The 27,488-nt window shown below is 42.1% G+C and overlaps 1 protein-coding gene across 1 annotated transcript in view; it reads right to left on the bottom strand.

Annotated features, from left to right (window-relative positions):
* Nucleotides 1-1,589: 1,589 nt before the first annotated feature.
* ttc9b (tetratricopeptide repeat domain 9B) overlaps nt 1,590-27,488 on the bottom strand; it is a 36,744-nt gene continuing 10,845 nt past the window's right edge. The window contains exons 2-3 of the mRNA XM_006795350.3: nt 8,067-8,249; nt 1,590-6,170 (exon numbers count right to left, since the gene is read on the bottom strand). Coding sequence (XP_006795413.1) covers nt 6,076-6,170; nt 8,067-8,249 — 278 coding nt within the window. The 3' untranslated portion in view covers nt 1,590-6,075. The remainder of the gene's footprint in view (nt 6,171-8,066; nt 8,250-27,488) is intronic.

Below are 27,488 nucleotides of genomic sequence, written 5' to 3'. Positions count from 1 at the left end.
TCTGCCACACAGACAGACCTCTACAAGAATGAAGCATGCCAGAGTGATATTAGCCTCTTCACAGCCTCGTGTTTTCAACACATCAGAGGTCAAAGCAGAGCCTAGGTGCACTCCATAATAATTTTAATTAAGGTAATTATTGTGATAATTATGAAAGCCTAAATAAATCGTCCATGCTTATTTATTTATTTATTTTTAACCAAACTGTAACACTACAATTACAGCACCTCGGCTAAAGTAAGTAGGCCTCATGCATTAGATTAAATTAAGTTTGAGATATGTATAATGTTAGATTTAACAAGCATTTATGGTAAATATGACTCTTTGCATCATGAGTCGGGTGAGTAGAATAAGTTATTTGTGCAGGTGAGTCAGAGTGTGGGGTGAAGTAAACTATGGCATCAGAGAGTCTCAGCAGCTTTTTTGAATAAGGGCTCTTCTTCTTCTTCTTCTTCTAGCTGGTCCCATTAGGGCCTGCTCTGGTGGATCAGTTGCCTCCAATCTCACCTTATCCCCAGCATCCTCCTCTGTCACACCACCCTCCTTCACTGCATCCACAAATCTCTCAGTTTTCCTCCTGGCTGGCAGCTCCATCTTCAACATCCCTCCTCTGCACATGTCCAAACCATGTCAGCCTTGCCTCTTTTACTTCATCTCCACACTGTTTGACCTGAGCTGTCCCACTGATGCACTCATTTCTAATCCTGTCCATTCTGGTCACCCTCACTGAAAGTCTTAATGTCTTCAGTTCTGTCTTTTTTGTTACTGCCACCACCTTCAAACGTACATCCGTCCTTCTATCCTATCCAGCATGCTGCTATCCTTCTGTCACAATCACCTTGATTACCTCTTTCATAGACTGTCCTTTGGCTTGGATGATTGACTCCAGGTATTTAAACTCATTTACCTTTACTACCACTACTCCTTGCAGCTTCATTGTTTCACCTGTCTCCCTCTCATTCTCACATGTTTTCTGTTTTGCTTCTACTGACTTTCACGCCTCTTTTCTCCAGTGCATACCTACACCTCTCCAGACTCTCCTCCACCTGGTCCTTACTCTCACCCCAGATCACAATGTCATCTGTAAACATAATAGTCCATGGAGACTCCTGCCTGACTTCATCTGTCACCCTGTCCATCACTACTGTGAACAAGAAGGGGCTCAGAGCTGATCCCTAATGGAAAACCACCTCCACCTTGAACCCATCTGTCACTCCTACCGCACACCTCACCACTGTCTTGTTGTCCTCATACATGTCCTACGCCACCCTAATATATGTCTCTTCCATGTCTGACTGCCTCTATTACTCTCTTGGCACACTATCATGTTTTTCTTTAGCTCCAGAAAGGCACAAAGCATCTCCTTCTGATCTTCTTTATACTTTTAAATGCTTTTCTTCAACCTTACTAGACCTTATTTGTCATGAACTTCTCTTCAGCTCAGCTTCACGGTCTGTTTGTCTTCTGCGTCCACATGTTACTACACATGGCTACATTTCATTTACAAATTATTACCTTTCCAGATTCCTACCTGTGTAGTTTTATCTGAAATTAGATGAAGTCATGACCACACAACAGCAACATTCCTCTTTGTTTGAAACTTTATTCATAATCTTCATTTACCAATCAATAGTGCATTCCCAGGCTAGCAGTTCAGTAAAACCAGTGATGGAGGCCTGTTGGATGTCTGAAAGTTGAAAGGGGAAAAAGAGAAAGGCCTCTTGGCAGCGAGGAGAGACAAAAACACAGTTTTAGCCTGGACACCCCAGCTTTGTGTCCCTTCAGGTAGGATGGAGGCCTGCAGCTTTGAGAAGCAGCTCTGGTCCAAGTTCCTCAGAGTGTCATCCACGCCTGTGTTTACTGCTTGTCTCGCTGTTCAGAAACAGAATAGTATCTGTATCCCTCGACTTGAAGGACATCAACAGAAATACCAACAAATACAGACACAGTCACAAAGCAGCTCTGTGAAGGAGCTGTAGTTAAATGCTCTTTTCTATCTCTTGCTTTTCTTTTCCGCTGATAAAGTAATTTAGTGAAGTAAAGCTTTTCACAACCATAAAACTTTCCATTTTTCTGTTTTTTTTGTACATTTGTATCATATATTCACAAAAACTACTTTGACATTTGACAAACATTTACCTTAAATGACATCAAAGTAAAAATAGCCAAAATAAAGTAACACAGCCAGTATTTTTTTTTTAAACTTTCCCGTCTCTCTTTTTTGTTGTGCTTTTTGTTTGTTTTCAAAGCTACACAGACACAGAGATCCGGCGTCTCCGTCTCCATTTGCACAGACAGCATGTTGTCAGGTTATGCTTACGATAACAGCCTCCGAGTCAGCTTGGTCATTAATCAAGGAAACCAATCAGCTAGAAACAATCCTGTTTTATGTGCAGCTAGGAATCCCTAGACGGTCGTAGTACAGTAGTACAAGTTGAGCAAGAATGACTTAGCACTGCAAGACAAAAACAAGATGGAAGGGGGAGGGGGGGCTGGTGCCGTGGAGAGCGGACCGCGGGAAGAGACCGATCCTCGAGGGGACACCTGGGTGAGGGGACTCGGCCAAGGTAGTTATGGAGATGGCGCTTGCAGGTGCCGTTCCTTTCTTGTTGTGGTGATTTATCTCCAAGAGAGAACATAAAGGAGGAGCAAGGAAAGCTTCTGCATTCAGTGTTTTCATCCTAATTAACCCCAGAGCTGCACAACACCAATACAAATCAAATGTTTCACTCAGGCTTTGCAGCAGCATTGCTGATCGTGGCACTAATTCATAGATGGAGACTTAAACAGAACCTTAAACTTAATCAGACAATTTCCCACAACATGTGGACAAAAATATGTGGACAGCCTTGCATGTAAATGTTTATATTTTTGTATAATTATGACATAAATCCTGCACCTATGTCGAAGTAGTGCTGTGCTCTGCTGCAAATTCTGGTATCGATCCGATACCAAGTAAATACAGGGCCAGTATTGCAGATACCAATACTGATATCGATAGTTTTAGCCTATAAAGGCAGCTTATTTGGGCTAAAGCGGTGTGTTGTGATTTATGAGATGGATCATTGTCAATTTGCAAATTCCAAACACATTTTAATGACCACTAAATCACCTTTCAGCCTTTCAGGTATTTTGAAACTGTGTTTGTTGGAGAGCTGGAATGTAAATGTGGTTGTCTCTAAAGCACTTTGGTTCAACTTCTGTTGTTTAAATGTGCTTCAGGCTGTAAATAAAAAAGATGTGATAGTCAGCACGAAAAGGTTCAGACATTTTTTATAGTGCACGTTTAAGGTGTATGTTTTAATCTCCCAAAAAATAATTATTTTAACACAATTTGTTAGGCTATTTACTGAAAAGGAGAGAAACAAAGTATTGATCCTATACCAATAACAGCACTGGTATCAATACTTGGATTCATCCGCTCATCTTTGTGTCTATGTGCTTTCTATCTAACATTCACACTCTGATGTGCACACTAGAGAGCAACCTGGGATTTGGCATGCTGACTAGAGTAGGCAGGGATTGAACCACTAATTTTTCAATTAGTGAATGACCTGTTCTACCTCTTGAGCCACAGCCATGTTTATGCTTATGTGATCACTTTTGCCTGCGTTCCTCAGAGAGGTTTATATTGTGCACGTCTGATTTGCTTTTTCAGGATCTGGTGCACGCTGCTGCTACATTTCTTATTCTACAGCTTGCACAACAACGCAGACCGAGACCTCGCTTTCATCCAACGCCTCGTCGGCTGTGAGCCAGGCCTCGTCGTCGCCCAACATCATTAATGATCTCGTGGCTGAATGGGAGCAAACTCAGGCTGCAGATTAATGCTCAGGTGTCCACACACTTTTTCTAAGTGCAGTGTATGATGATAAATAAGCTCAAAACTTGCTTTTTGCTGCCAATTTAGAGATGCAGCTGCTTTAGTGGGGCTGATGATGGCCTACTTCTCCCTCCACCAGAGCCTCTCGGTTTCATGCCGGTCTCTCCAGCGCGTGGTGCCGTCTCTCCAGAGTCCCATTGACACACTTAGGTCCCTATTTACCTCATAGCAGGTCAATGAAATAAACGGGGAAGGGGGTGGGGGGGGAACCTCACCCAATGCCGTTATTTGACTTGATTTCCTCCTCAGCCTCTTAAGCAGTGGACTAATCAGTTGTTTTAGTCGAGGCGGAAGGTGACCTTAATTTTTAAGAAGTATTTCATACCTATTCTACTGCTGTGATCACAGTCTGTCGCCACCTTCTGTGTTTATAAAGGGCAGAATGGATAAAACAGAGGTATAAGCAAACCGTTGAGTGGCAGCATGCCATGACAGAAAGCAATAGAGCAGATATAATCCCAATCCCAAAACATCTGAAGCAACGCTCTGGAGCCGCATGTTACATGCAGGAGGTGGGCTTGCACATGATAAGGAGGAAACTGGGTTTTCACGGGATATTTTAGGTCATGCTCTCACAAATGATCAATCCAGCCTTCTGCAGAACAGAGTAGGCAGATTTAAGCCTGTGGTAAAGCTATTATAAAAAGCCACATATCAATGATTCAGCTTCACACGTCACAAGATAAGTTTGACAGCTTGTAATGGATATCCACAAACCAGATCGTCTGCAATGCTAATGTTGTGTGTTATCTGCCCGGCACAGGTGTTTTAATCTATCAACATACAGTAAACTGTAAGCAGGAGAAATCTCAAATGACTCACTCTAGGTGAAGTGCTCCAAGACGGCAGTCTGCACCATCAGGCCAGATGTGTGTATGTGTGTGTGTGTGTGTGTGCGTTTTCCCTGCACTAACGCTGCCCAGAGTCTCCGTGGTGGTTTATGGATGTCTGGGAAGCCTCAGCATTAGTGATAAAAGGATAAAAGTGTCTCTCTCTCTCTCTCTCTCTCTGAAAAAATTTCTCGCGGATCTCCATCTAGCCAGCGGCAGCTGATGGAAGTCAGATCTCACTGGCTATTTTCCGTTGTGACATCATTAACAGGAGAACAGAGGATGGTGGAATTGATGAGAAGGAGCGAGGGAGGGGCTTCGACAGTCTCAACAACAGTAACACGACACACGACCCAGGAGATTCAACAGATTCAAGACACACCAGTTTGCACGAAAGTACATCAGGCAACGGAATGAACCGCTTGGAGAATTTAGGCTCTTTGCTGCACACACAGATGCTATTAACCACCGATTGTTCACTACTGAGTATGACAGCAAATTAAAAAAAAGCCTAATACGGGGTTATAAACACTTGAATTAGCCCTTAAATTCAAAAAACAGTCAAGAAACTGAGATAGATGGGATCTAGGAAAGAAAAATCCAGACAGAAAAGTGATAGATTAAGCACGGAGGCAGGCTTTTTTTTTCTACTTGTTATATTAGTCCATCTCATAGTCTGGGTAAGTGGCCTGAGTGAGACCTGGTGGGTTAGGATGTACAATCAAATTGGGATGTGGTCTTGGCATGTGTCTCATACACATATACACCTCCTCACCGCACCCATTTTTATTCTCCAAACCTGTTTCACACACTTCCACACGCATCCCTGCCCCTCCTCCCGGTGTGGTCGAGCTTCCCGAGATCCCCCAAATTCTCCTCGAGAGTTCAGAATAAAACGGAGAGAAAAAGAGAGCGCGAGAGAGCAGAAACAAAATGCTTTCCATGTTTTTTAAACATCTGCTGAATCACACAGATGTCTGTCTGTCATGTGTATGGGCTGAAGCTTCGTTTTGACTCCACCACAATGATGGGTTTGTATGAGTATATATTACAGCTTCTTCCATGTATTTTCATGATTTTTCTTCTTTTTTTTTTAAAGTTTCCTTGCTGACTGCGTCGAGGGAGAGGAACCACAGCACCTGAGGGAGAAAGAGGGAGAAGAAGAGGGAGAGGAAGAAGGAAGAGGGTGGGTCGCAGACAGCGCTTGATATGTGTTTGTCTGTAACAGGCAGGCGATTGCGTCTCTTCTGTCAGGGTTGCCGTCAGGAGGAGTCAACAGGGGAGGAAGAGAAAGTGGAGAGTGGGAGGTACAACTTGTAGGATGAAAGGTCAGAGGGTTCAGGAGGGGGGAAAGGTGAAAGGTTAGCCCTGGGTCTCCTTGCCGCTGTCTCGTTCCCGTTGTCCACTCTTGCTCATCTTCATCTCTGTCAGCTGGATGTATCGGAGCACGTTGGTGTCTGCAGAGAGAAAATGAATGGGTCATCGGTGGATGATCTGAGCATTGGCAGCAGAGCAGTCGGTTGCCCCTTTAAAAGACGTGCTACAGCAGAAAGGTAAACAATGTAGAGAAAAGAGCCACAGGCTTTTACTTTAGTTAGCTGTAACTGCTCATCGATGACGAGAAAGAACCCTGACCTCTCACCTTTTGACACTTTCCGATTGGATAAAGTTCTCCAAACAATTCAAGTTTATCCAGATTTGACCTTCAACCTTTTGTCATTTTGTCATATGAGACATTTGGCTCAAACTTGGTCATGATTATCATTTTAGGTCAGAGTTCTCAAATTACTGGTAATCCCAGATTTATAAGGTGAATTGAAAACTTTCGTGTTCCTGGAATATATCGATTGAGCAAAGGCATTAAAAAGGTTGTTTCCCAAAGTGAAAACAATCTATTTCCTCCTATTTTAGAAAAATATCCTTCCAAATGTATCCACAGCAAAAATTCATACAAAAATCTACTAGAGCTCCTAATGCCATGTGCCCTACAGCTGGCACGTAATGAACACAGAGGTGCACACCTGCATGTGCATACTCACTCTTTGATATTAAAAAAAGGAGCTGCATTTGCTGCCAAGCATGTTGCCTCTGTTGCATGTGCTTCTCATACTACGATTTAGTCAAGAAAGTGGCCCCTTTAGCATTTTACTGAGACGGCATATTTACTTAATTCTTCTTGGTTACATTTTTTGGGTTTTTATTCTTGGTTAATATGTTTTCTGGTATCTGAAGATCAGAGTCTTGTGTTGGCTTTTATCATCATCATAACACATGCTAGTTTTGGTTTGTAGCTTCCCCCCCCCCCCCTGTTTTATTTTGATAGTGGTCTCTTGTGTTTCCATCCTCCTTCTGAAGTACTGTGGATTTAGTTTGAGTCTCCTTTTCATGGTCCTTGTTATTTTGAACACTACCATCATCAGCAGCCTAAAAAAAAAGCTGTAAGTCTCCATTTGGGTTTGCTGTGCTGTCCACATGTACATGAGTATTTCTGGAAAACCTATAGAGTCAGGGGAGTGGAAGATTTTCTAATGTGGACAAAGAAAAAGATTTCTTTTAATGTCAAAGGTGTGAGACTTCATCTATTCATGTGAAGAACGATATTTTTCAAAATGAAATATGTACGTGTGGACAAAGCCTGTGAACATCTGCGCACGTGTCTTTGCTGTTTAGACTGGTTTCCTGTGGCTTCCTTCAATTTCTTTTGCATCTGGATCCTAAACATTAAACATAAAATGTATTCATAAAACAAATCTGCCAGTCTTGCCTTTCAAATAAACAGACTATAAAACACAATGTGCTGCTTACACACATCACTTATGTACTTTACTTAATTCATTTCCACTAAAGTAATTTAATACTGGTCGTCTGCAGTGTAATTTATCATGAAAGCATACTGATGTAAAATATGGAGCAGTTTTAATTATTACAAGTGTAGCTGTGCTTTTGACCTTTTTGGAAATGTGCATAGTCAAAGCAAACATGCAAAACAGGAAGTCTGTACAGTAATACAGGTTGTAGAAATACAGAGAGCATCTTCTTAGTTTCTGCTCAGCACTCTCGGGACAAAAGGCTTCAGTTATCACTCAGTTTGTCACATAACAAATAAAATATAGCAGGAGAAATGTACCAATTATGCTTTTTGATTTTTTCCTGTCATAAATGTTGATGCTCATATTAAACATGCCTCAAGTTTCAGATCATGAGACAACTGGATGACGTGATAGGCTGCACTAAGGTCAGAGTACATAAATTTAAATATGGAGCTACAGGTGAGCACATTGGTTCACCATCAAAGAAGATCTTGTACCTCAAGGCTGCTTTGTAAATGTATAAATACACTGGGTCATTCTCACCTGTGGGTTCGCGGTTTTTGGCGTCACGCAGGTAGCGTAGGGCACATTCGTAATCACCCAGGTGATAGAAGGCGATGCCGGCTCGGTACATGGCCTTGAAGTGGTCTCTCTGGTGGCTCAGGACCTTCAGACAGTACTCCTTCACTCTCTCATAGTTTACCAGCTCGGACTGCAACAGACAAGCTGTGGGGAGGAAGACAGGAACTAGTTAGTGGTTCATATACATTTTCTGCCTTAGTTTGTCCAACCAAACACATTTTGTCTCGTTTAGAGAAGATTAAACCACATGTGTGTCCCCCGAGTGAAAAAGAAAGACGGGGAGATTTTGCTGACATCTAACTCTGTTCCTTTTAATAGAGCCACAATGAAATTTATCCTGCACACTGCTTCCTCGGGGTGAACTATAAATAGCCGGTTCTAATGTCTCACAGTGTAGAGAAGACACAAAAAGTCGTCCAAGCAGTTTGAGCCCTGGGGCAGGAGAGCAGCATCGCTGAGCTCGACATGCAAAATACAAGAACATCGCTACGAGGAAGCTTTTGACTTGTTCCTTTAACTTTTTAGGTGGTTTCTAAATCTTGAGGGCTGCAGGAAAACAAACGAAGGGCAGAAAGTGAGTGCATTAAAGTCAGCAAGCTGAAAACAGCAGTAAAGTGGAACGCTTGAGACTATAGTAATCTATCCCACAGATTGCAACAGCAATTCTCTGCAGCTCTGAGATCAGAATAACATCATTAGCAAAGACACACGGACAAAAATCACACACATATACACACACAGCTTTTAGTCCACCAAAGCTTTTAAATGCCTGCTGATTGCTCAGATATCTGATCACTCAAACAATTCCTCTGGTGGTCACAACCACTCACGGTTTCACTTCCTCCCTCCCCCCCCACCCCATCACTCCTTCCCTCTCTGCCAGTGTCTTAATCTATCTGATGATAGATCAAAAGTGATTTCCTTCTGTCTCTCGTTGTCCTTCCACAGTCATATCTGCCTCAGCACTCCCTCCCTGATCCAGCTCCTTTTTAACCTCCCCATCCTGCCCCTTTCCTCCGAGCCCTTGACACGCAGACAGCTCTGTGAATAACATGAGTCATGGACTGTTAGCCGGGAGGCAGGGTGAGTCAGGAGTAAGTGATGGAGAGAGAGGGGAGGAAGAGATGATGCATGAGTAGGAAAGGTGAGGCCTATGGGAGCAATAGGGCGAGGATTAGGAGGGGGAGCGTGTTAAAAGCAGCCAGTGGCCCTTAAACTACTATTTGTGTGTGAGACAAAAAGCTGAAGCCGCTTGAGAGACATTCAGGGTCTGAGGGTTTTGTGAAATGTGCAGCACTAATGGAAATCTGTCATTTACACACACACACACACACACACACACACACACACACACACACACACACACACACACACACACACACACACACACACACACACACACACCACCCATCACCAACACAAATTGCAAAACACTAAATAATTCATTGTGGATATCAGGGACGAACAAATTCAATAACAATCGATTTGTTTTTGGTATTTAGTGGTTGAATTTGCACGTGTCTGGTAGGTGCTTTGCAGGCTTATCTAACCTTAAAGGAAATCCATTTTAACCCCAACGCAAAAACTGAAAAGAAAAATAGCAATTCGAATAGGTTCATCAACTGCTACTACAAGTAGTTCAAACTTAAATGACATCCAAGCATTTTGCTTCCTTTTATCCCTGTCCAATGGCATCCTGTTATTTGGAGTTTTATTTAATCAAGGCTCAAGAAAGTCACTTGGATGCAGCATGGTGGCTGCATCCAAGTGACTTTCTTGAGTCTTCAGACTGTCTGAAGACTGAAGAAGTCACTTGGATGAGTGACGAAACGTTTCTCCCACTGAAAACGTTACATCCAGATGAACAGAATCAACTTTTGGAGAACAGGAAAATGTATTTCTGTATGAAAAATGGTAGTGCAGGCTCACTGACCATGATTACCTTCACATGTAGTCACAACCCCAGGTCCAGTGTAACACACAGATCCTTGTCATTCAGATGTTTAAAATCAATCCAAGTATATTCTTTCTTTCTTCAACACAGCAAATAGCAGATGTTCTAACTTGTCGTAAGAACACTTGAAATATTAATCTCCCAGGACCTGCCGTCCACATATGTGGACATCACATTTTGGGTTGTCTAGACCAAACTACTAAATTTTGCCCTACAAGGGCCTGATATCCACTTACAAAGACATTACACTGCCACTGTTCTATGAAAATTTAAAGCGAATGTCCTCATAGGGGGATCTGATTTTTCTCAGAAACAAAAATTAGGTTAAAAAAATCTGATAATTCTTTGTTTTTATACATCGTCATCAGCCCAAATAGCAAAGAGAAATTAAAATGCATGCAATGAACGAGTTTGGGTCTTAGGAGGTTAAGGAATTTAATAGAGGATACACTAGAGCTTCCTTTAAAATGAGATATTTTTAATGGAGCAAACTATAACACACAGTTTTAGTTTAATCTTTCTTTATCAAATTTTGTGTTTGTTCAGTAATTGTGTTGGGATTTTTATTTGGGTTTAGCTTATTGTTGTGGAAGTTTTCCATTTAAATAAAGCCTGCAGACGAGCGGTGAGCGGTAGCTAACATTCTTTAATCAAAGCACACAAAGACAACGTACAACCAAGCTTGATGAAGTCCCTGCATGACCGCGGGACAGACGGTCAGCAGAGTCTCACTGAGCCTAGCATAATACCTTCTCCAGGAACAAAGGCAGTACACAGCTATTTCACACCTTAAGGTTCACACTCCCTTGCTACTTCCCAGAGTCCTTGAAGAGACAAAAGACTGGTCCTCTGGAGTTCCTGTTTTCCCCAACATCCTTACTACACCCCCTACCATTTGTCTTAAGTATGAGTGTCAGACATGTTAAAATCCACCAAGGCATTATGACTACACATGAGTGAAAGAAATTCCTATACACTTATGCTTACCTCCCTTACACCATCTTGTTTAATCTTGTCTTCATCAGTGTTAATCATTTCTTGTGCAGTTACTTCCTGTTTTATTTTGACAGTAATAAAGGTCTCCTGAAGGTTGTATTTCATTTTACGTCCTTTGTATCACTTGTCATGATTAGTTTCAGCTTTCTTGTTCCCCATCTGTTTTCGATTCCCTTGATTACCCTCAGTGTGTCAGTGTGTCCGTGCATCGTCCGAAACCCCGTCTTTGTCAGAGAGTTTGTTCAACTTTTTTTTCTTTTGGCAAGTTTTGGATTCTGATCGATATCTTCGTTCCGTGAAATAACATTTTTATTCACCAAGTCCTTCATTTCTTTCTTACGTTCCAGCTTTATGATAATTTACTTTACAGTTACAACCTCTGTTAAAGGGATTTTTTCCCTGGTGGTTCTCATTTTTGCATGAAACTCATTACAATTACATCTGGAGCAACATGCACATTGTGTGGGTCCATTTTCTGGACATTATGCCCCTGATTTAATCCTGGTTCTCTGTTTAGTTCATTGTTTTGTAGTTTAGGTTTTTGTTTATTACAAACTATTATGAGCCTTTAGTTCTTGTTATACTTTTGTTTATGTTCGCATTTGTAGAGTTATTAGTCTCCTCTTCTGTTAAATCTTTTATTCGCTTATGCTTATTTTTGTTCTGTCTTTGTCTTTCTTTCCTGTGTCACTGTCTCCAACTACATCATTACACTCTCCTGTATCTATTTTTTCCCTCTCTCCTGATTAACCAATAAATAGTATTTTGTTTTTATTTCTTTGGTTCTGTGCTTTCTTTGGTTGCAGTTTGCCTTTTGAATGATTCAGCTTGACCCCCTCCCACCCTCTTCTGTGTGATTCCCCTTCCTACATTTAAGTCCTCATTTCATGCACCACAACACATCACATCACATTTTCAAGACAGACACCTTTCTTTCACCTCATGACCACCATTTGCCAATTTTATTTGCTTTCATGTAACCAGGAAGTGAAACCCTTGGACCCACACAAGCACATTAACCTAGCTTGTCTTTCAGCGATGGGAACACTTAGGCAAGCAATGGGGAGAACATGCAACCACCACAGGGCAGAGCTCAGGAGCCTCTTACTGTGAGGCAACAGTGCTAACCAGTGAGCCACCATGCTGCGTTGATGAGCTCACGTATCACACATGTATCCTGGCATTTTTTACAAGAATTCAAGCTTTGTTATGCACAGCTGCTGCAGAAACCTGAAGATACTCCAGCTGGAAGAGTGTCAAAATCTTGCACATTAGAAATGAATGGTGATGATAGACAAGGGTTCATATTAATGCCACATATAAATATTTTACTGAGCTGAAAATTCAGGAATCGTTTTTTTAGTCCCACCGGCACTAAGACTTTTTTTGAGGATGGGGTTCTTTTACAGCGTGAATGTGATCTTATGTCGATTTGACCCGACTACCATGTGTACGTTGCAAGTTTGAGATGAACACTTTCCCCTAGGCACATATGCGTTTCATTCTTGCATACAGTAGATGTGCAAATGTCTGTACGGGCTAGCAACTAGCCATGAAATGAATGGAAAATCTCCAATAGCTCATCTTCCTGTTTTTACTGTTGGTCCTGCCCCAAACACATCTGGCCAATAAGTGGACTGAATACTCTAATGGGGCTTATAGTGATGCATTTTGGTCAACACGGATCTACAAGCTTACAAACTCATTAGCAAACTCATTTGGACCAGCATAAACAAACTATAGGTGTAAAAACAAAACCCACCCTCAGACAACCTGGTGGCACATGTGGATCCTGGGTGGGTTTTGCAGTTTTCCAGCTGTCAGCCAGCTGCTTGAGTTGTATTTCCTGAATAAAAGCCGCCATATAAATGAGATAAACTGTAATAATTATCCATAATTAGACACACTCGCGTTTACACACACCTTAATAAGAAGAAAAACAGAAGAACAACCCTCTTCTTCTCACTAAGACTCATGACTCAGCTTAGAGCAAGGCAGTGAGGTCGAAGCCGCTGATCATAAGTCAGCTCAGCTTGTTACGGTGACGGTCACCTTAGACGCCCTCCACCTCTCCTGCACACCTTTCCAGATGCTCCACCCCTCTGTTTGTTTTTACAACTGTTCGGCTACAGCAAGACTACTCTCATCCCTCCACCATCCATCCATCACTGCCCTGCAGCTGTGGGCATGAGCTGAGCTTTCAGGGGGATTCAGTTACAATCCATAATGGCTTAATGGGCGACGCAGTTAGAGTTCACAGGCACTGACACCCTCAGATACACAATCTACACACTTCCAGTGCATGGAGCATTTACAAATGGCACAAGCACACAATGAAGAGAGTGCAGAAGTGGGTGTTAACAGGAGGGTGATTTAAACTTGAAGACACAGCCAACACAAAAACAGACTCATCAGCACAAAATTTCAAATGACACAGGTCAAGAGAAAGATACATGACTGTACAAATACACACAGACACACAAAAGCAGCGTGCATAAGTGATGACTGGCCGGCCGCACCCTACTGGCCCATTAGACAGATGGATAGCATGCCAAAGGAAATGTAGAGTGTGGTGAGATGCATTAAGGGTGCGATAATGACGGGATCATTGGAGAAGGCTGGGCAGAGGCACAGACAGACATGAAGCCCGATAAACACGGCCGAGTGATATCACTGGAGCCAAGGTGTCCCCATCTCTAAAAGGGTGCAATAGCCTACGCGGCGATTACACAGCACTTCCCACAAATACATGAAACAGGTAGTGAAGTGAATAACAGTTTTACCTCTTCATAAGACCAGCCCAGAATATGTCTTCAGACTGGATTTTTCTGCATGACTGAAAGGCCGATGTGCTCAGGCAGGTGATGTAGGTAGGAGTAGTACAAAAACTGAAATACCCGATGCTCCACTTAAAAACCTGGGATCAACAGGAAAGTCCGGCGATATCAGGTAGGTGACAAGTTAGAGGAAAAACCCAAAGCCTTGACTCTGACAGGAAAATGGGCCTAATGGCTCGATCAGTCAAAACTGCTCTGAGTGATTGCATTTACGCTGTGATGAGACATTTCTACCCTGATGGGAGCGGCCTCTTCTGAGAGGGTTAAGGGCAAAAGGGTTTGATGACAATGATGCTGTGACCTTTGCAGTCAACAGATCTCAACCCATCTGAAGATCTGTGAGAGATTTTGAACCAGTTTCTCCCCTTCCATCATTCAAACAACTTTAATTAGAGTACATCCCTCCAGTAGAGCAAATATCACTGAAATGCTTCTGAACCCGTTTGTCCACAGCGAATGATTTTGCACTCACAGTTTCTGTTATAATTTCCTGTTTTTTCCTGGAGTTCTTGGGCTCATTGACTCCAAATTCTCACTCGACCAACTGAATTAGACCAGGAAATGTTTCCCAATCTTAATCAAATGTCCAATTTTGTCTAGTTCCTTTGTCTTAGCTGACAGGTGTAGTCCTCTGCTGGTGTAGTCCATCTCCTTTGAGATGATTAGAATATGCACAAATGTCAATAAGGAGGATACTGCACGGCTTACGGCTGAACTTTGACCTCTATAATCCTCTCTGGACATTTGAGACCAGATAAAAATGAATATCAGTGGTACAAAGAAGCCAGACAAATAGGTCTTAATGAGAGACCACGCGAGGACAAGGACAAAAGAAGGAGCCATGGCTGCTTCAGTGTTGTGAGTATAATATCTTTTTCCTTCTCAAGAAATCTTTTAGATATTAAAGTGACAGAAATAGACAAAAAAGAAAAAATTTAAAAATTGGGTGGCGGGAAAAAAAAAATTGTGCTTGATTTGAATTTCTAAAGAGCAACAGGTGCAAGGCAGCTGTCAAGTGCGAGAGTGTGAAAGCGTGTGCGTGTGTCTTGATGCGACCGTGCGAGTGCGTTTCTGTCACTTGAATGTGGAATCAGAGGTGTGGTGAGTGGGAGTGGTTAACACATGCTCAGGAACCCCGCTGGTTTGCCTGAAGCATCTTGTCAGAAAAAAAACAGCGCCTGCACAGAGACGCGCTTTCATTTAGCAGACAGAGCGTCGAAGCCTGGGAGGAATAAAAGGAAAAAACAGAGAGAGAAAGGGAGACAAAAGACATGCAGATGAAATAAGATAAAAGGGAGACGGAGGGGCGAGGGAGGACAGAGATGGAGACGGCACAGACGAAACAAAATCCAGAAGCAGCCCAGGGAAAACGATGATCCTGTGTGAGAGGTACAGAGGACAAGAGGAGGGTGTGAAAGTCCCTTTTTCCTCTTTTGTCAATACATTTTGTTAAATTCTGCTCTCCTGTGAAGATGCTTTCCTTTCCTTCTTGCTGTTGCTTCATTTTCCCTCTGGACCCACGTCCCTCTCCTCTCCTGTCCCTCTCCATCACTCCAGGCACGACTCCACGGTTCAGCTAATTTAAAGCCACGAGTGGCCCTGGTGATTAGTCTGCTGTCCATCACCTTGTAATTAGTTCTGCGGGAAGATAATGGCAGATGGAGAGACGCATCACTCAGACACACACACACAGACTCTCGTTTCCTCAGATAGCTCCACAACAGCCTCCATCTTTGACCCTCCTCCCATTTGTTCCTCACCTCAAAGCAAAACCCTGCTCTCACCTTTCACTGCACCGTGCTCTCTCCCCTCCACAAATGCCACACTGCTGCTGCACATTTATTCAGAGAGACAAATGAACCGTGCACAGTCATTACCCTGAAATTACCTCACGGTTACATTGTGGAGCAAAATCCGATCCTACGCGTCTGACGTCACGGCTCTCGGACAGAGTAGCCGGCCGGTCTCTCCGGGCTCCCGCTAAGAATAGCTCCACCCAGAGCGCTTCTGCGAATGGCTTTTTGCTGTTATCGAGAGGGACAGGAGTAGCGTTCTTCGCTCTGTTTACCACAAGGGCACGTTTGCACTGACATGACACAGCATTGACTCCACTCCGCCACCACCTGCGTTATCGTCTCTTTTTGGCCCCGTTTTGACCTCTTCTCATATCCTGAAACTCCCTCTCTCTCTCTCTCTCTTTTTTTTTTTCTTAAATCAGATGTTTCACTTTTGCAGTGGTTGTAATTTTATGGATTATCGGGAAGATACACAATTAACTCTTCCTTTGTTATGCAAAATCGTATTGTACTTTTCTTTTTATTCAACTTTTATCCAACTTTCTGCCCTGCTTGTTTTGTTGTAATAGGAAATATCTCAGATAAATGAAGTAGAAAATGATGCTTTTCCTATATTCATCAAATACCTCCCACCTGACCATTTCAGGTTTTAAGTGGGAAAAGACACACTTCTTCTAATAATTGTCCACAATTTCAGGTCCCTGTTGCATTAGTTTTCCCAAAAGAAGGAACCATTGACTGTAGAAAACATTACACAAAGCCAAGGTCTCATCACAGTGTTCATGAAATGCTGGGTTTATCCATCTCCTGGGGCTGGCCTACAGAGGAGTGCTGAAGATTTCCCTGTGAGGGAGCTGCTGGTGAAGATCATGAGTCCTGCTTGATCAATGACATGAGCTTCAGTCTTCCTGGTGTTTCTTAAATGATGCCTCTTACAGCGGGTCAACAGAACTTATGGCACAGCACAGCTGTGATGAAAGAAAGGGAAGAAGTTTCTCCAAACCTCTGGACCCAGGAAACCCAGCTTGGTCCTGATGGTCTCCCTCACTAGTTTCTCTCCAGGGTGAATGTAGCTGTTGATATAATATGGACTATTATTCAATTAGACTACACTACTGAAACCTTCTGCTGCTGTTTTTAAAGTCTCCATGTTACCAGGCTGTAGAGGGCTCTGAAGATTTAAACAGTTTTAGATCCATTACACTCACAGTCTTATGTTAAAATCTCAAAGGACAGCATTATATTTTTGATAGTAACTCTGGGCCTCTGTAGAGTGTGCAGCTGATCTCATCGCTGTCTAAAAATGGATAAAAAAAAACAAAACACAAGTGTTGAAGACTATTAAGAGTAGCAGGTGTGTAGCATCGCTAACTAGCTAGCAACAAGCCTCCAACACAGTGCGTATGCTAGCGGCTAATCTAACTAACGAATTAACAACAGAGTGATTTTAGAACTATAAGATGATAAACCGTGTGTCTTTTTTATAACAGTGACATGGTTGTATTTACCTTAATTAAACGAGTCGTCAGTCGCGGTAAACCAGCAAAAAAACTCGAGCAGTCGGGCTACGTAAAAAGTGTAGGGGGGCGTGTTTGCGGTCACGTCCAGTGGGTGTGTGGGCGGGAGCGTTACACAGTCGCTCCACCTCAAGTCACTACTGTGCAGACTCTGGCTCCAAATTTGCAAGATGGCAGCCTCCACAAGCGGGGTATTTTGGCTTCATTTTTGCACAATGGTAGGAGGCGGGGTCGCGTCGTCCATGTTTTCTACAGTCAATGGAAGGAACACTTTAAAATTCCATTATCTAAAAAAACATTTGAGCTAGAGCCTTCAGATTTTTAGTGTAAGTATCTGGTACTATGGATCAAATATCAGGAGTATAGCTCACATTAAATGATGAAACAATGGATGCCTGAAGACCCTGAAATATTTGGATATCTGATCATTGAATCAGATGTGGAAATCAGAGTTTTGCAGGTAGGGAATGGATATTTTGTTTACAGCCTCTCATATAAAAGTCACATAATAAAGTCATCAGTGAGATAGAGTATCTTTAATTTAGCCACCTCAGGCACACAGCCCTGTCTGGGAGCACAGAAGCTCCACCCACCTGCTGTTCAAACCTTCTGTTTGTGAGTGGCAGCCAATCAGAGGAAGGTTTGGTTGAAGGGAGAGGAGCTTAAGCAGTTTGTTGTAAGATACACCAGGGTCTTGGTTTTTAGAAATGTTTCCTGCATTTTGTTTGGATAGTGTGCCTTTTGTCCCATCTTCCTTGCCTCACTCCCAACACGCCGCAGCACTCCCTGAGCCTGGTTCTGCCAGAGGTTTCTTCCTGTTATAGCTGAGTTTTTTCCCCCCACCTTCGACAAGCTCATGAGGCGTCGTCCAATTGTTTTGGTTTTCTCTCTATTATTTATAGGCCCTTTGTTTTGCAATGTAAAGAACCTCGAGGTAACTGTTATTGTGATTTGACACCATCTAAATAAAACAGAACTAAACTAAATACTGCCACTCTAAACAAAACTGCCTCTTTTTCTCCCTTATGGGCCACTCTGAATGTGACATCAGGAACATCTGCTGTGATTTAGTATCACACAGAGACAATAAAAGCTCATCTTGTCCTCAAATGGCATTTTATTTCAAATAAGCAGAGCAGATGATTTCTTTCATTCTGTGTCACTGTAGCGGAAGACTAATGAAGCTCCATATGGTGTCCAAAAAAACCCCAAAACAACAATCATAATTGCTTACTCTTATTTTTGCTGTTTGACTGGATGTGTCTCGCCTGTCCTTAGAAATAAGTCAGGGATTCAGTGCAAGCTTCGGCAAAAGGGCCGTGAAGCTTTTATCGATTTTGGTAGATTGGTGAAAAGATTCAAATTGGCTGGTAAATTTCCCACATGCATCACAGATTAAATGACATTGTGCGGTCATCAATATGTGGCTCATCAATAGATTAACTAAACAAGGAAGCTTCTAGTACATAAAATCGTTTTTGCTGCCTGAAGGCTGCACACACATACACGCAGGTATCTGTTAGTAGAGGTCAGCCTGTTGTTAACCTCAGAATCTGTGGCGCCCAGCTCTGCAGAGCCCTGTCATATCGGTTACCTTATAACATCAACACAGAGCCTGTAATGCCATGTCTGGAAACTGAGGTACATCAAACATATTTGCATGAATTACCCACAGTGCAACACTGATCCTGGGAGTGAAGAGCGATCAAATAACCAGATTATTCTGTTAGATCTGTCAGAGTGTGGGCGGCACAGGGAGGCTTTAGTGGCGTCTCCCTCTTAAAAAACATAAATCCAGTCCCTTTATTGCTCTTTGGTCAAGGTCTGACATTTCTCCAGAGAGAGCGGTGATTTCTAACTTCAGCAGATGACCTTAGTTGTCTACTTGCCACACTTAATGCCTCATGTCCTTCGTCCCAAACCCTGACTCATGCACCACAAATCTCCTGGCTATTCTTGTCTTCTACCTTACGTTGTCAATTCGCAGCCTCCTCCATTGTCCTGCTCTCCTAAAATAGTCGCTGACTCAGGATTAATACTCATCTACTTAAATATTTATACAATTGAGGAAGCTATTTTCTGGACAAAGTTGGGATCATTTAATGCCCCACGCTGCACATTTCCCCGATTTCTTCTCGTCTGTAATGTAAGCTCTGTGTGGGGAACCAGCTTTGTTTGGTGATTTGATTTTTGTTCAGCTCATTTTAGCAAAAGCAACATTTATTTTATTCTTTAAGGATCATCCAGGAAGTTTCTGTTCTTTTGACAATCGTGAGGCAAAACAGGCTTTCAAATAACAGACGAGTGCATTTTAATAAAGAATTAAAGAGACTTTTATTGAGGTTTTATCTGAAGTTAAACTTCCTGACAGGGATATAATTTTGTTGGGGCCCGTGTCCAGGGCATTATCAGATTGGTGATGTCATTTACGGACACAGGGCAGACGCTTGTCTCTGGCTCAGCAGATCTTTGGCTACAGTCTTCTGCTGTCAAACACATTACTTCCATAATCTCTGACCAAACACTCTCAAGTTTAAAGATGTCAAGTGACATCAAGGATGTGCTCGCTAGTATTCACCCACTTCCTGCTTCTTTCTCCTCTTGTTTTGCTAATCTGTGTACGCGAGATATGAGACATACGCTCTATGCATTATACTCGTTACAAGAGACAGATGAGAGCGATGGAAGGTGAACAGAGAAAACTGCCAAACGGTTTGGCTCAGGATCTCATAATAGCTTTTTTTCGCCAAGTACCTGAAGTAAAACGCATGCTTCTCTAATTTCCCAAAAAATAATATACTGACATGTTCTGGCAGCACCTTTAGAAACCTTCTTGTAGGATGAAGGCTACAGAAAACACAGCACGCAGATAAATCAGCTTTAAAGAGTATGGATCAGGGCATAACTCGAGCACACAGTCACACTAAACAGCCACCTTCTTCTTCTTCCAGCTGCTCTGTTCAGGGGTTGCCACAGCGGATCATCTCCCTCCATCTCCCCCTATCCCCAGCATCCACCTCCTGTCACACCAATCCTCTGCATGTCCTCCTCCACTACATGAATCTCCTTTTCCTCCTTTATCCAAAATATCCTCCTCTGCACATGCCTGAACCACCTCAGCCTCGCCTCTCCAAGGTCTCCTCCAGTTGTTGATCTAAAAGTGAATCCCAATTTGTTTTTCACTCTTAGCCATTCTTCTTGTTGTGTGGTTACACTTGTTTCACATGTTCAGCAATATTTACTATGAAATTAGCCATTTTGAGCAACGTCTCACCAAAGAAAATCTTTATTGAGCTGCAAAACACCTTAAAGCCTTAATATGAAGGTGATGCGGCCAATTAAGTATACACGAGTCTTTACAATACTACGCTGTTTACTATTTGAAATTGTAATTGAAAACAGAACAATGTGAAAAAAAGGGAAAATATCTGTCAGCCTGTATACGCCAGCTCTGAAACAATAGATGTAAGCTGTGACGGCCAGGCCATGGGAATTAATCAAAATAACCGTAGCTTATGTTGATAAGAAATATGATATATCAGCTTTAAAATTTGTAAAAGTTAAGAGTCCAGATCATGCACACAGGAGCCCAGCAATATCGCGGCAACATCTGTCCACACACTCTTCAAATCTGTTTTTCTTGTTTGGTCTTTTAGTCTGGAATCCAATGGTAGCGCGTTATAAGCTCTTTATGTGTGTACATCCATGCAAGCCAGCGTGTCTGAGTTCAGTGAAATTAAGGGGACAAAGCACCAGGAGACAGATGCAGCTGCACACGTTTGCAGCTGGAGACTGTAAAGAATCACTTACATCAATATTAATCTGGGTCAAACCCACAGGGAGCTACTCGAGACGGACAAAAGAGCTGCATGTGGCCCTGGAGCTGCAGGTTCAAGACTCCTGAATAAGTCATCCACACTCCTGTATGTACTCCACCTGTGCAGCTTTTCTCATTTCCCCGATTGTCTTTCTGTTCCCTGTAGTTAAACCTTGCAGCATTTTCTTGTTACTTGTCGAAAATGTTATCTTTTCTGTGACGTTCTCCTCATGTATGGCTTTATGCCCGATTTTGGAAGTCAGATGTTTTTCCTGAAACTGAATTTCTGGATTGTGTTTTGGTCTTTAACTGTGTCAGATTTTTACTTCTGGGTGATGTGGGACGTTTATGTATGAATACAAACAAAATGTGACTGTTTCATTGTCACAAACATGCAGCGTGTGACCTAAAATGTCACTCATCACTGAAAATTAGAGCAGAAGAAAACTCAGATTTCAAAGGGCCAAATTAATTCATGAAATAAACAGAAAAGCCATGTTTCCACGAGCCTTTCCAGCCTGTTTTGTATTGTTAGAAATGTGAATAGTGCTCTTTGTGATTCTGTCGTCTTGCACCACTAACTTTCCAGCTCCTAATAATCTACAGGATGAAAGCAAACAGAATATCTTCAGTGTTGCATTTCTGATTCATTATTTGTATGTAGACTTAATGGGCTGGGCAATGCTTTAACCCCAAATGCATGATGTGTTTTTCATACCTCAGTTCATTAGTGACTGGGCACTTACATAAGTTAGACTGACCTGCTTATTAAATATCATTATGCTGGTAAGAGCACAACATTTGCATTAACTATCGCTTGTTTTAAAGCACAAATGTGTATGTGAAGTTATCATGTTATTCTTAATATCTTCATTAAATCAATTTATATAGTCATATATATGTTCTTTATCTATTATGTATTTATGTTATAGTTAAAGTACAAGTTTGATAATCATTTTACTCATTATAAGTTCAATAATGACTAAACTGAAAAGCCGGTTCAGTCATTTCTCACTTACATAGTCTGACAGCTCAGTCCTTTAGTGTCACACTTTAGGTTTAGCTTTAAACGACTCATGAATGGCAATAAATTAAAATTCCTTATCATTAGCAGCCTCAGCTGCGGCACTGTCGACATCAAAACCCTCAAATATCAACGAAAGACGCCGCTCTGAACTAAACCTGTAAACTGCTGCAGCGCCGTCACGTTTCTGGGACAATAAGATACTGTGTTTAGGTATTTAAGGAGCGATGAGATCATGAAGTAACACTGGAAACCTGCTTGAACAGTATTACAGACAAATAGTTTGAGGACTGCTGCAGAGCCGAGTGCTTCATCTCCAGTGTTCTACCAGCAACCAGAGCTACGCATTTAAAGGTTAACGCTGCTTACAGCAGAGAGGGACTGCAGAGTTGTTGTCTTATTGTTACATTTACAGAATACAGCAACTTTAAATTCAACGTTTCAACAGTCATTTCTTTCTTTTCCTTTTAATTAAAACAATCAAAAGACCACCCTCAGAGATGCATCAACATAACCAGGGCTCGCCCAGGCTCAGCATTTCACCTCCGTCACAAATGGGGTTTAACAAGGACACATTTTCAATGTCATCCCCCGGCAAGGCACGCTATAAAGCATTCTGTGTCCGGCCAAGGAGAGGGGAGGCTCAGATAGCGACCAGCATGGCTTTAAAAAAAAAGTATTTATTTATATTATCAGCGTTGGAGCTCCGCGGATAAATATAAACAGCGAATGAGTTTACTCTGCACTGTCCGCTGGAGCACGGGGTGTTAGATATGCGCAAATAGCTTCAGCAAATTCTCATTACTGGTGGCTTACAGAGGATGAATATTCTGCATTTCTCAATCTGCCTCCCTCTCACGCTCACCCTCTATCTCAGGAAAGGGTTTGTGTTTGTGACTTTCAACTAGCTTTGACAGACAAGTTCAGTTTATTCATTATTTCACACAACTGTCAGTTCATGTCAGGAGGAGGAGGTCTCGTGTCAAGAATACGCATATTCAGCATTACACGCACACACATGGACAAGAAGAGCTGGTAAAACACATCCTTTCTCCCACTGTGTTAATAAAGCTTAACCGGATTAGCTTTTTTTTAATGTGGTGGAATCACCTCATTTTGAATGCACAAATAGCGCTGATATAGTGTCAGGGTTACATTTCGTTTTTGGTTTCTATTTTGGGCTCTGTTGTTTTGTTCTAGCCTCCCTAGTGTTTCCCTGTCTGTGTTTCGCTACCTCTGTGTCGTGTTTCGTGTGAGGCTGCTTGTTTGTGGTTTCAGCGTGTCTCTCTTTATAGTTTTCCCCTGTTGTCTTGTTTTGGTTTTCACTTCCTGTCTCATCCCTTACCTGTTTCCCGTCAGCTGCCTTAAGTTACAGTAGAGAATCTGCAGCATCAAAGCAGAGCGTAAGGTCAATGAAATGTCAGAGGGGTGCACGTCCAAAGACGGGCTGTCAAAAGCCATGGACTACACTGTTTAGTAGTTTACACAGAGCGCTACACTAAAACTTTGCACACAGAAGTATCTGAAGCAAACGTGCTCTGTTTTTCTTCCTCTTTGTTTCTTGTGGACTCATGTCGCAGCTTTGCTTATTCTTCTAACTATATTTAGCCAGTTTTCTTTATTCATTTCTATTTTACTTTTGTCGGTATGTTTTTAAAAAAATTGTGTTATCTGTGTAATAATGTAGTTATTCTCCACTCGGACCATTGTGTTGGACACCCCTTAAACACTTTATCCTGTGATCGCTTAAAACAAAATGAAATATAATGCACTTCTGTGGTAATTTTGTTTGCTTTATAGGGGTTTTTTGTTGTTTTTTGAGCACACTATGCTAAAGGTGGCTTTTACCTCTGAGCTGCTGCCTCCATTACATTGTACTTGTATAACGGCACTAAAGTTTAATCTATTCTTCTTCTATTCTTGGGGTTTTACTGCATTTACTGTGTTTTGGACCCTGTGATATTTTTTGTGGGTACTGTTAACTCACAGGTCAAACACAGGTAAACCCAGCTTTTGGCATAACAAAGTATTATTTTCTGGTAAATGTATGAATTGACATTGATGATATGAAGCTGGACCTGGTGATGAAGTCCACACAGGTTTTGGTGGTAATCATCGAATATAAATTGTTGTTTATTTGCTATATGATGCAAAAACCCTCCAAATTATACACATTTGCACTTCCTTTATTTCCACTTTTAAAAGTTACATGTTTAATTCTTAATCATTTTTATCTTCTATTCCACAATCATGATAATAAGAATGATGTTACAGGTGTGTGGGACGAGTTTTGTGCAGCATGGCCCAAGTTGTAATGTAACAGCACTGACATACATCGCAGGGCTCATATGCAACACATTAATATTCATAAATAGAAAACATTTAGGTATTTTTCATTCATTTGTGAGATTTAAAAATAGATTTAAAAAAAAGAAATAAACATGCATCTTTTCCAGTGATAAACTGCAACAGCTGGTAATTGTAACAACCATCCTGTAGTGTGCTAATGTGCTAAAGTCACACAAACAATGATAAAAAGTAGCATTTAACAGACTTTTTCTTTTTTCTGAATAAGATGGTTGCATTAGGTGTAAAATCTGTGCCAAATCAAATATGGTGACCGATGGTGAAATAAGGGAGCAGATGGGAGTACTCCTGTTGTGGGTCTAATTTCTCCTGCCTCTGTTATCATGTTCAGAGTTAGCTCCTTTCCTGCCATTTGTAGTTTTTGATTAGGTTTGGTTAGTAACTATCTCCACCGGTGCCTTCTTTGGTTTCTTGGCCACTAAAGGCTTGCCTATTTTTTAATTTTTTAATTTTAAACCCATATCTGTGTCTTGCATCATGCCATCTGCCATTTGTAGCTTCGTAAGAAGCGTCTGCTAAACGAGCTGCTAAAGTTACAGTTAACTGAATTATGCCGTTCTCTGATAACAGCAATTCTGGGAGTGTATTAGCACAAGGCTGGCTGCGACATACTCGGTATAATTCGGTTATTATCATCATAAATGGCAGGTTTGAGCCAGAACAGCGCAGCTGCGATTGATTCATCACACAGAGAGTTTAGAGCCACTACACTTGCGTTGTTTTCTATTCTGATTTTAATCTATATGGATTTAAGAACGCAGCCGTGCCAACTATACTTCTAACAGCAAAAAGACTTCAATCCAAAAGCAATCCTGACAAAAAGCATCGAAATAAAAACTTCGTCTCCTCTTTCCTCCCCTCTCCGCCTCTCCGCCTGCTGCCTCCTCCTTTTATTCCTGACAAATGACTGAATCTTATTTGCTCCTTTGACACGAGTCATCTGGGCCTGTCAGAGCTGTGGCATAAATCAGTTTTGGTCTGAAATGGATTTCTCAGTAAGAATTGAAAGAAAAACATAATAAAATGCAGTTCTGTAAACTCTCCCTCTACTGCTTGGAGGTCAAACCTTTCCTGGCTCCCCTCCTCCTTTACAGCCGTGCCCTGCCTCCACTCTCCGATAATCCCATCACATTTAAGAGCTCCGTCCAGCCTCTTGCACTCCTTTTGTTTTACACCTCCCTCCATTTGAGCCTGTCCATCACCTTCTGCTGATTCACCCCTTCCCCCTTCTTTTAAATGCCCTATCTATAAGGTAGGAGGTAATTCAGAGGAGACGGTACAGTGTAAGAGGTACAGTAGAGGGAGTGCCAGCCATACACCCAACAGCAATGCCACGCCATCTGCAGCTCTGGCACGTTCTCACATTTCTGCTGTGGCCGTCCCTTTAATGGCAGACGTAACCACACAGAGGGAGGAAAAAAACAAACAAAAAAAACCTCACCCCATCCCTCCCATTTCTCCTCTTACTCCTCATCATCATCCCCCCTCTATATAGTACAAGCGCACTGTCTGAATATCACATTTCTCCTGACCAAAGCTCCGAGCAAGTCTTCTTCCATTCCCAGCTTCGTATTAACCCCTCTATCCTCTCGTTTCCTCCTGGCTTCATCTCATGCACTCCATCAAGTCCCCTGGTGACGGAGCTGGCAGTAGATGAAAGGGAGGAGTTTTCTCTTCTATTCCACTTTTGTAAGCAGGCACTGGTTCTTCTCTGGCAGCGTGTTAGAGTGGACTGGAAAAATCACTCCGTCTGTGGTGTTACACATCACTGACGTTATGCGAGTGCGGCCCCAAACAGCCCCCATCTGAAGCATGACTGGGCTCAGAGGCTGAGATGTGTTGAGGAAGTGGAGAAAGAACAATCTGTCTTATGACTGCAGCGAAACACAGGCAGCGATTTTTATTTTTGGTCCAGTGGTAACAGATGTTGATGTCACCAGCAGGCTCATTAAAGGCTCGTTAAATTTAATATGAGGTCTGTAATTGCATGTCATGGTTCAAAAGTTCATTTATGGCCACAGTCGGATGTCCCCGAGGCTCTGGGTGCAGGACACATGCTAATACATTTTTATCAAGCACATTGTAACAAAAAACAACAGTGTAACTGTGTAACGTAGTAACCGCCTTTTTCCCCTTCAAGTGTTTGCGAATACTTCAGCTTGGTGTTTTACTTTTTTTTGGTTTCTATTGGTTCATCATAAATAGGCAGGCAGAAAAATGAGCTAATAAAAAACATCTACCTACTCAAATGGGAGAAAATAAAGCAGGCGGCTGAAAGGCTGAAAGGCCATCTGGACTCTCAACGAATGCTCATGTTTCTGCCTGTTTTCTGAATAATATCTGACGCCTTCACTATTTTAACACTGTTGTTCCAAGTTTGCTGCTACCAGGCTGGACCCCACTTATCTTCCAGAAATGTCTCAATTCTTCATGGCACAGATTCAACAAGGTGCTGAAAACATTCCTGAGATTTTTGGTCAATATTTATGTGACACATCCCAAAGTTGCTCTATTGGATTGAGATCTGGTGACTCACTGTCATGATCAAGAAGCCAGTTTGAGATGATTTGACATTTGTGACACGGTGTGTTTTCCTGCTGTCAGAAGACGACTGCACGGTGGTTATAGAGAGATGAACAAGGTAAGCAACAACACTCGGGTAACCTGTGGTGTTCAAATGATGCTTAAGAGATATTAAAGGCCATAAATCATTCCCAGAATATACCGAGACGCAGACCAGGAAAGGTTTTCCAATTTTCTGTTGTCTAATTTGAGCCTGTGCAAACTGTAGCTTCAGTTGGTGTGGTCTTCTGGCACCAGGTGTGGTCTTCTGCTGCTGTGGCATTTCTGCTTCAAGGTTCATTTGGTTGTATGTTCAGAAATGTTGTTGACTTCCTATCAGCTTAAAGCAGTCTGTTCATTGTCTTCTGACCTCTGACATTAAAGAGGGGTTTTTACCCTTAGAGCTGCCACTCACTGGATAATTTCTCCTTTTTTCAGGCCAATCTCTGTAAACTCATGACTCATGACTATGTGGGATCACTAGTTTCTGAAATACTCTGATCAGCCCACCTC

This window comes from Neolamprologus brichardi, chromosome 14 (assembly GCF_056152115.1).
Source record: "Neolamprologus brichardi isolate AB-2024 chromosome 14, ASM5615211v1, whole genome shotgun sequence".
NCBI classification, from domain to species: Eukaryota; Metazoa; Chordata; class Actinopteri; order Cichliformes; family Cichlidae; genus Neolamprologus; species Neolamprologus brichardi.
Note: the sequence above shows the minus strand (reverse complement) of the source record. Positions and strands in the feature narration are given on the sequence as shown.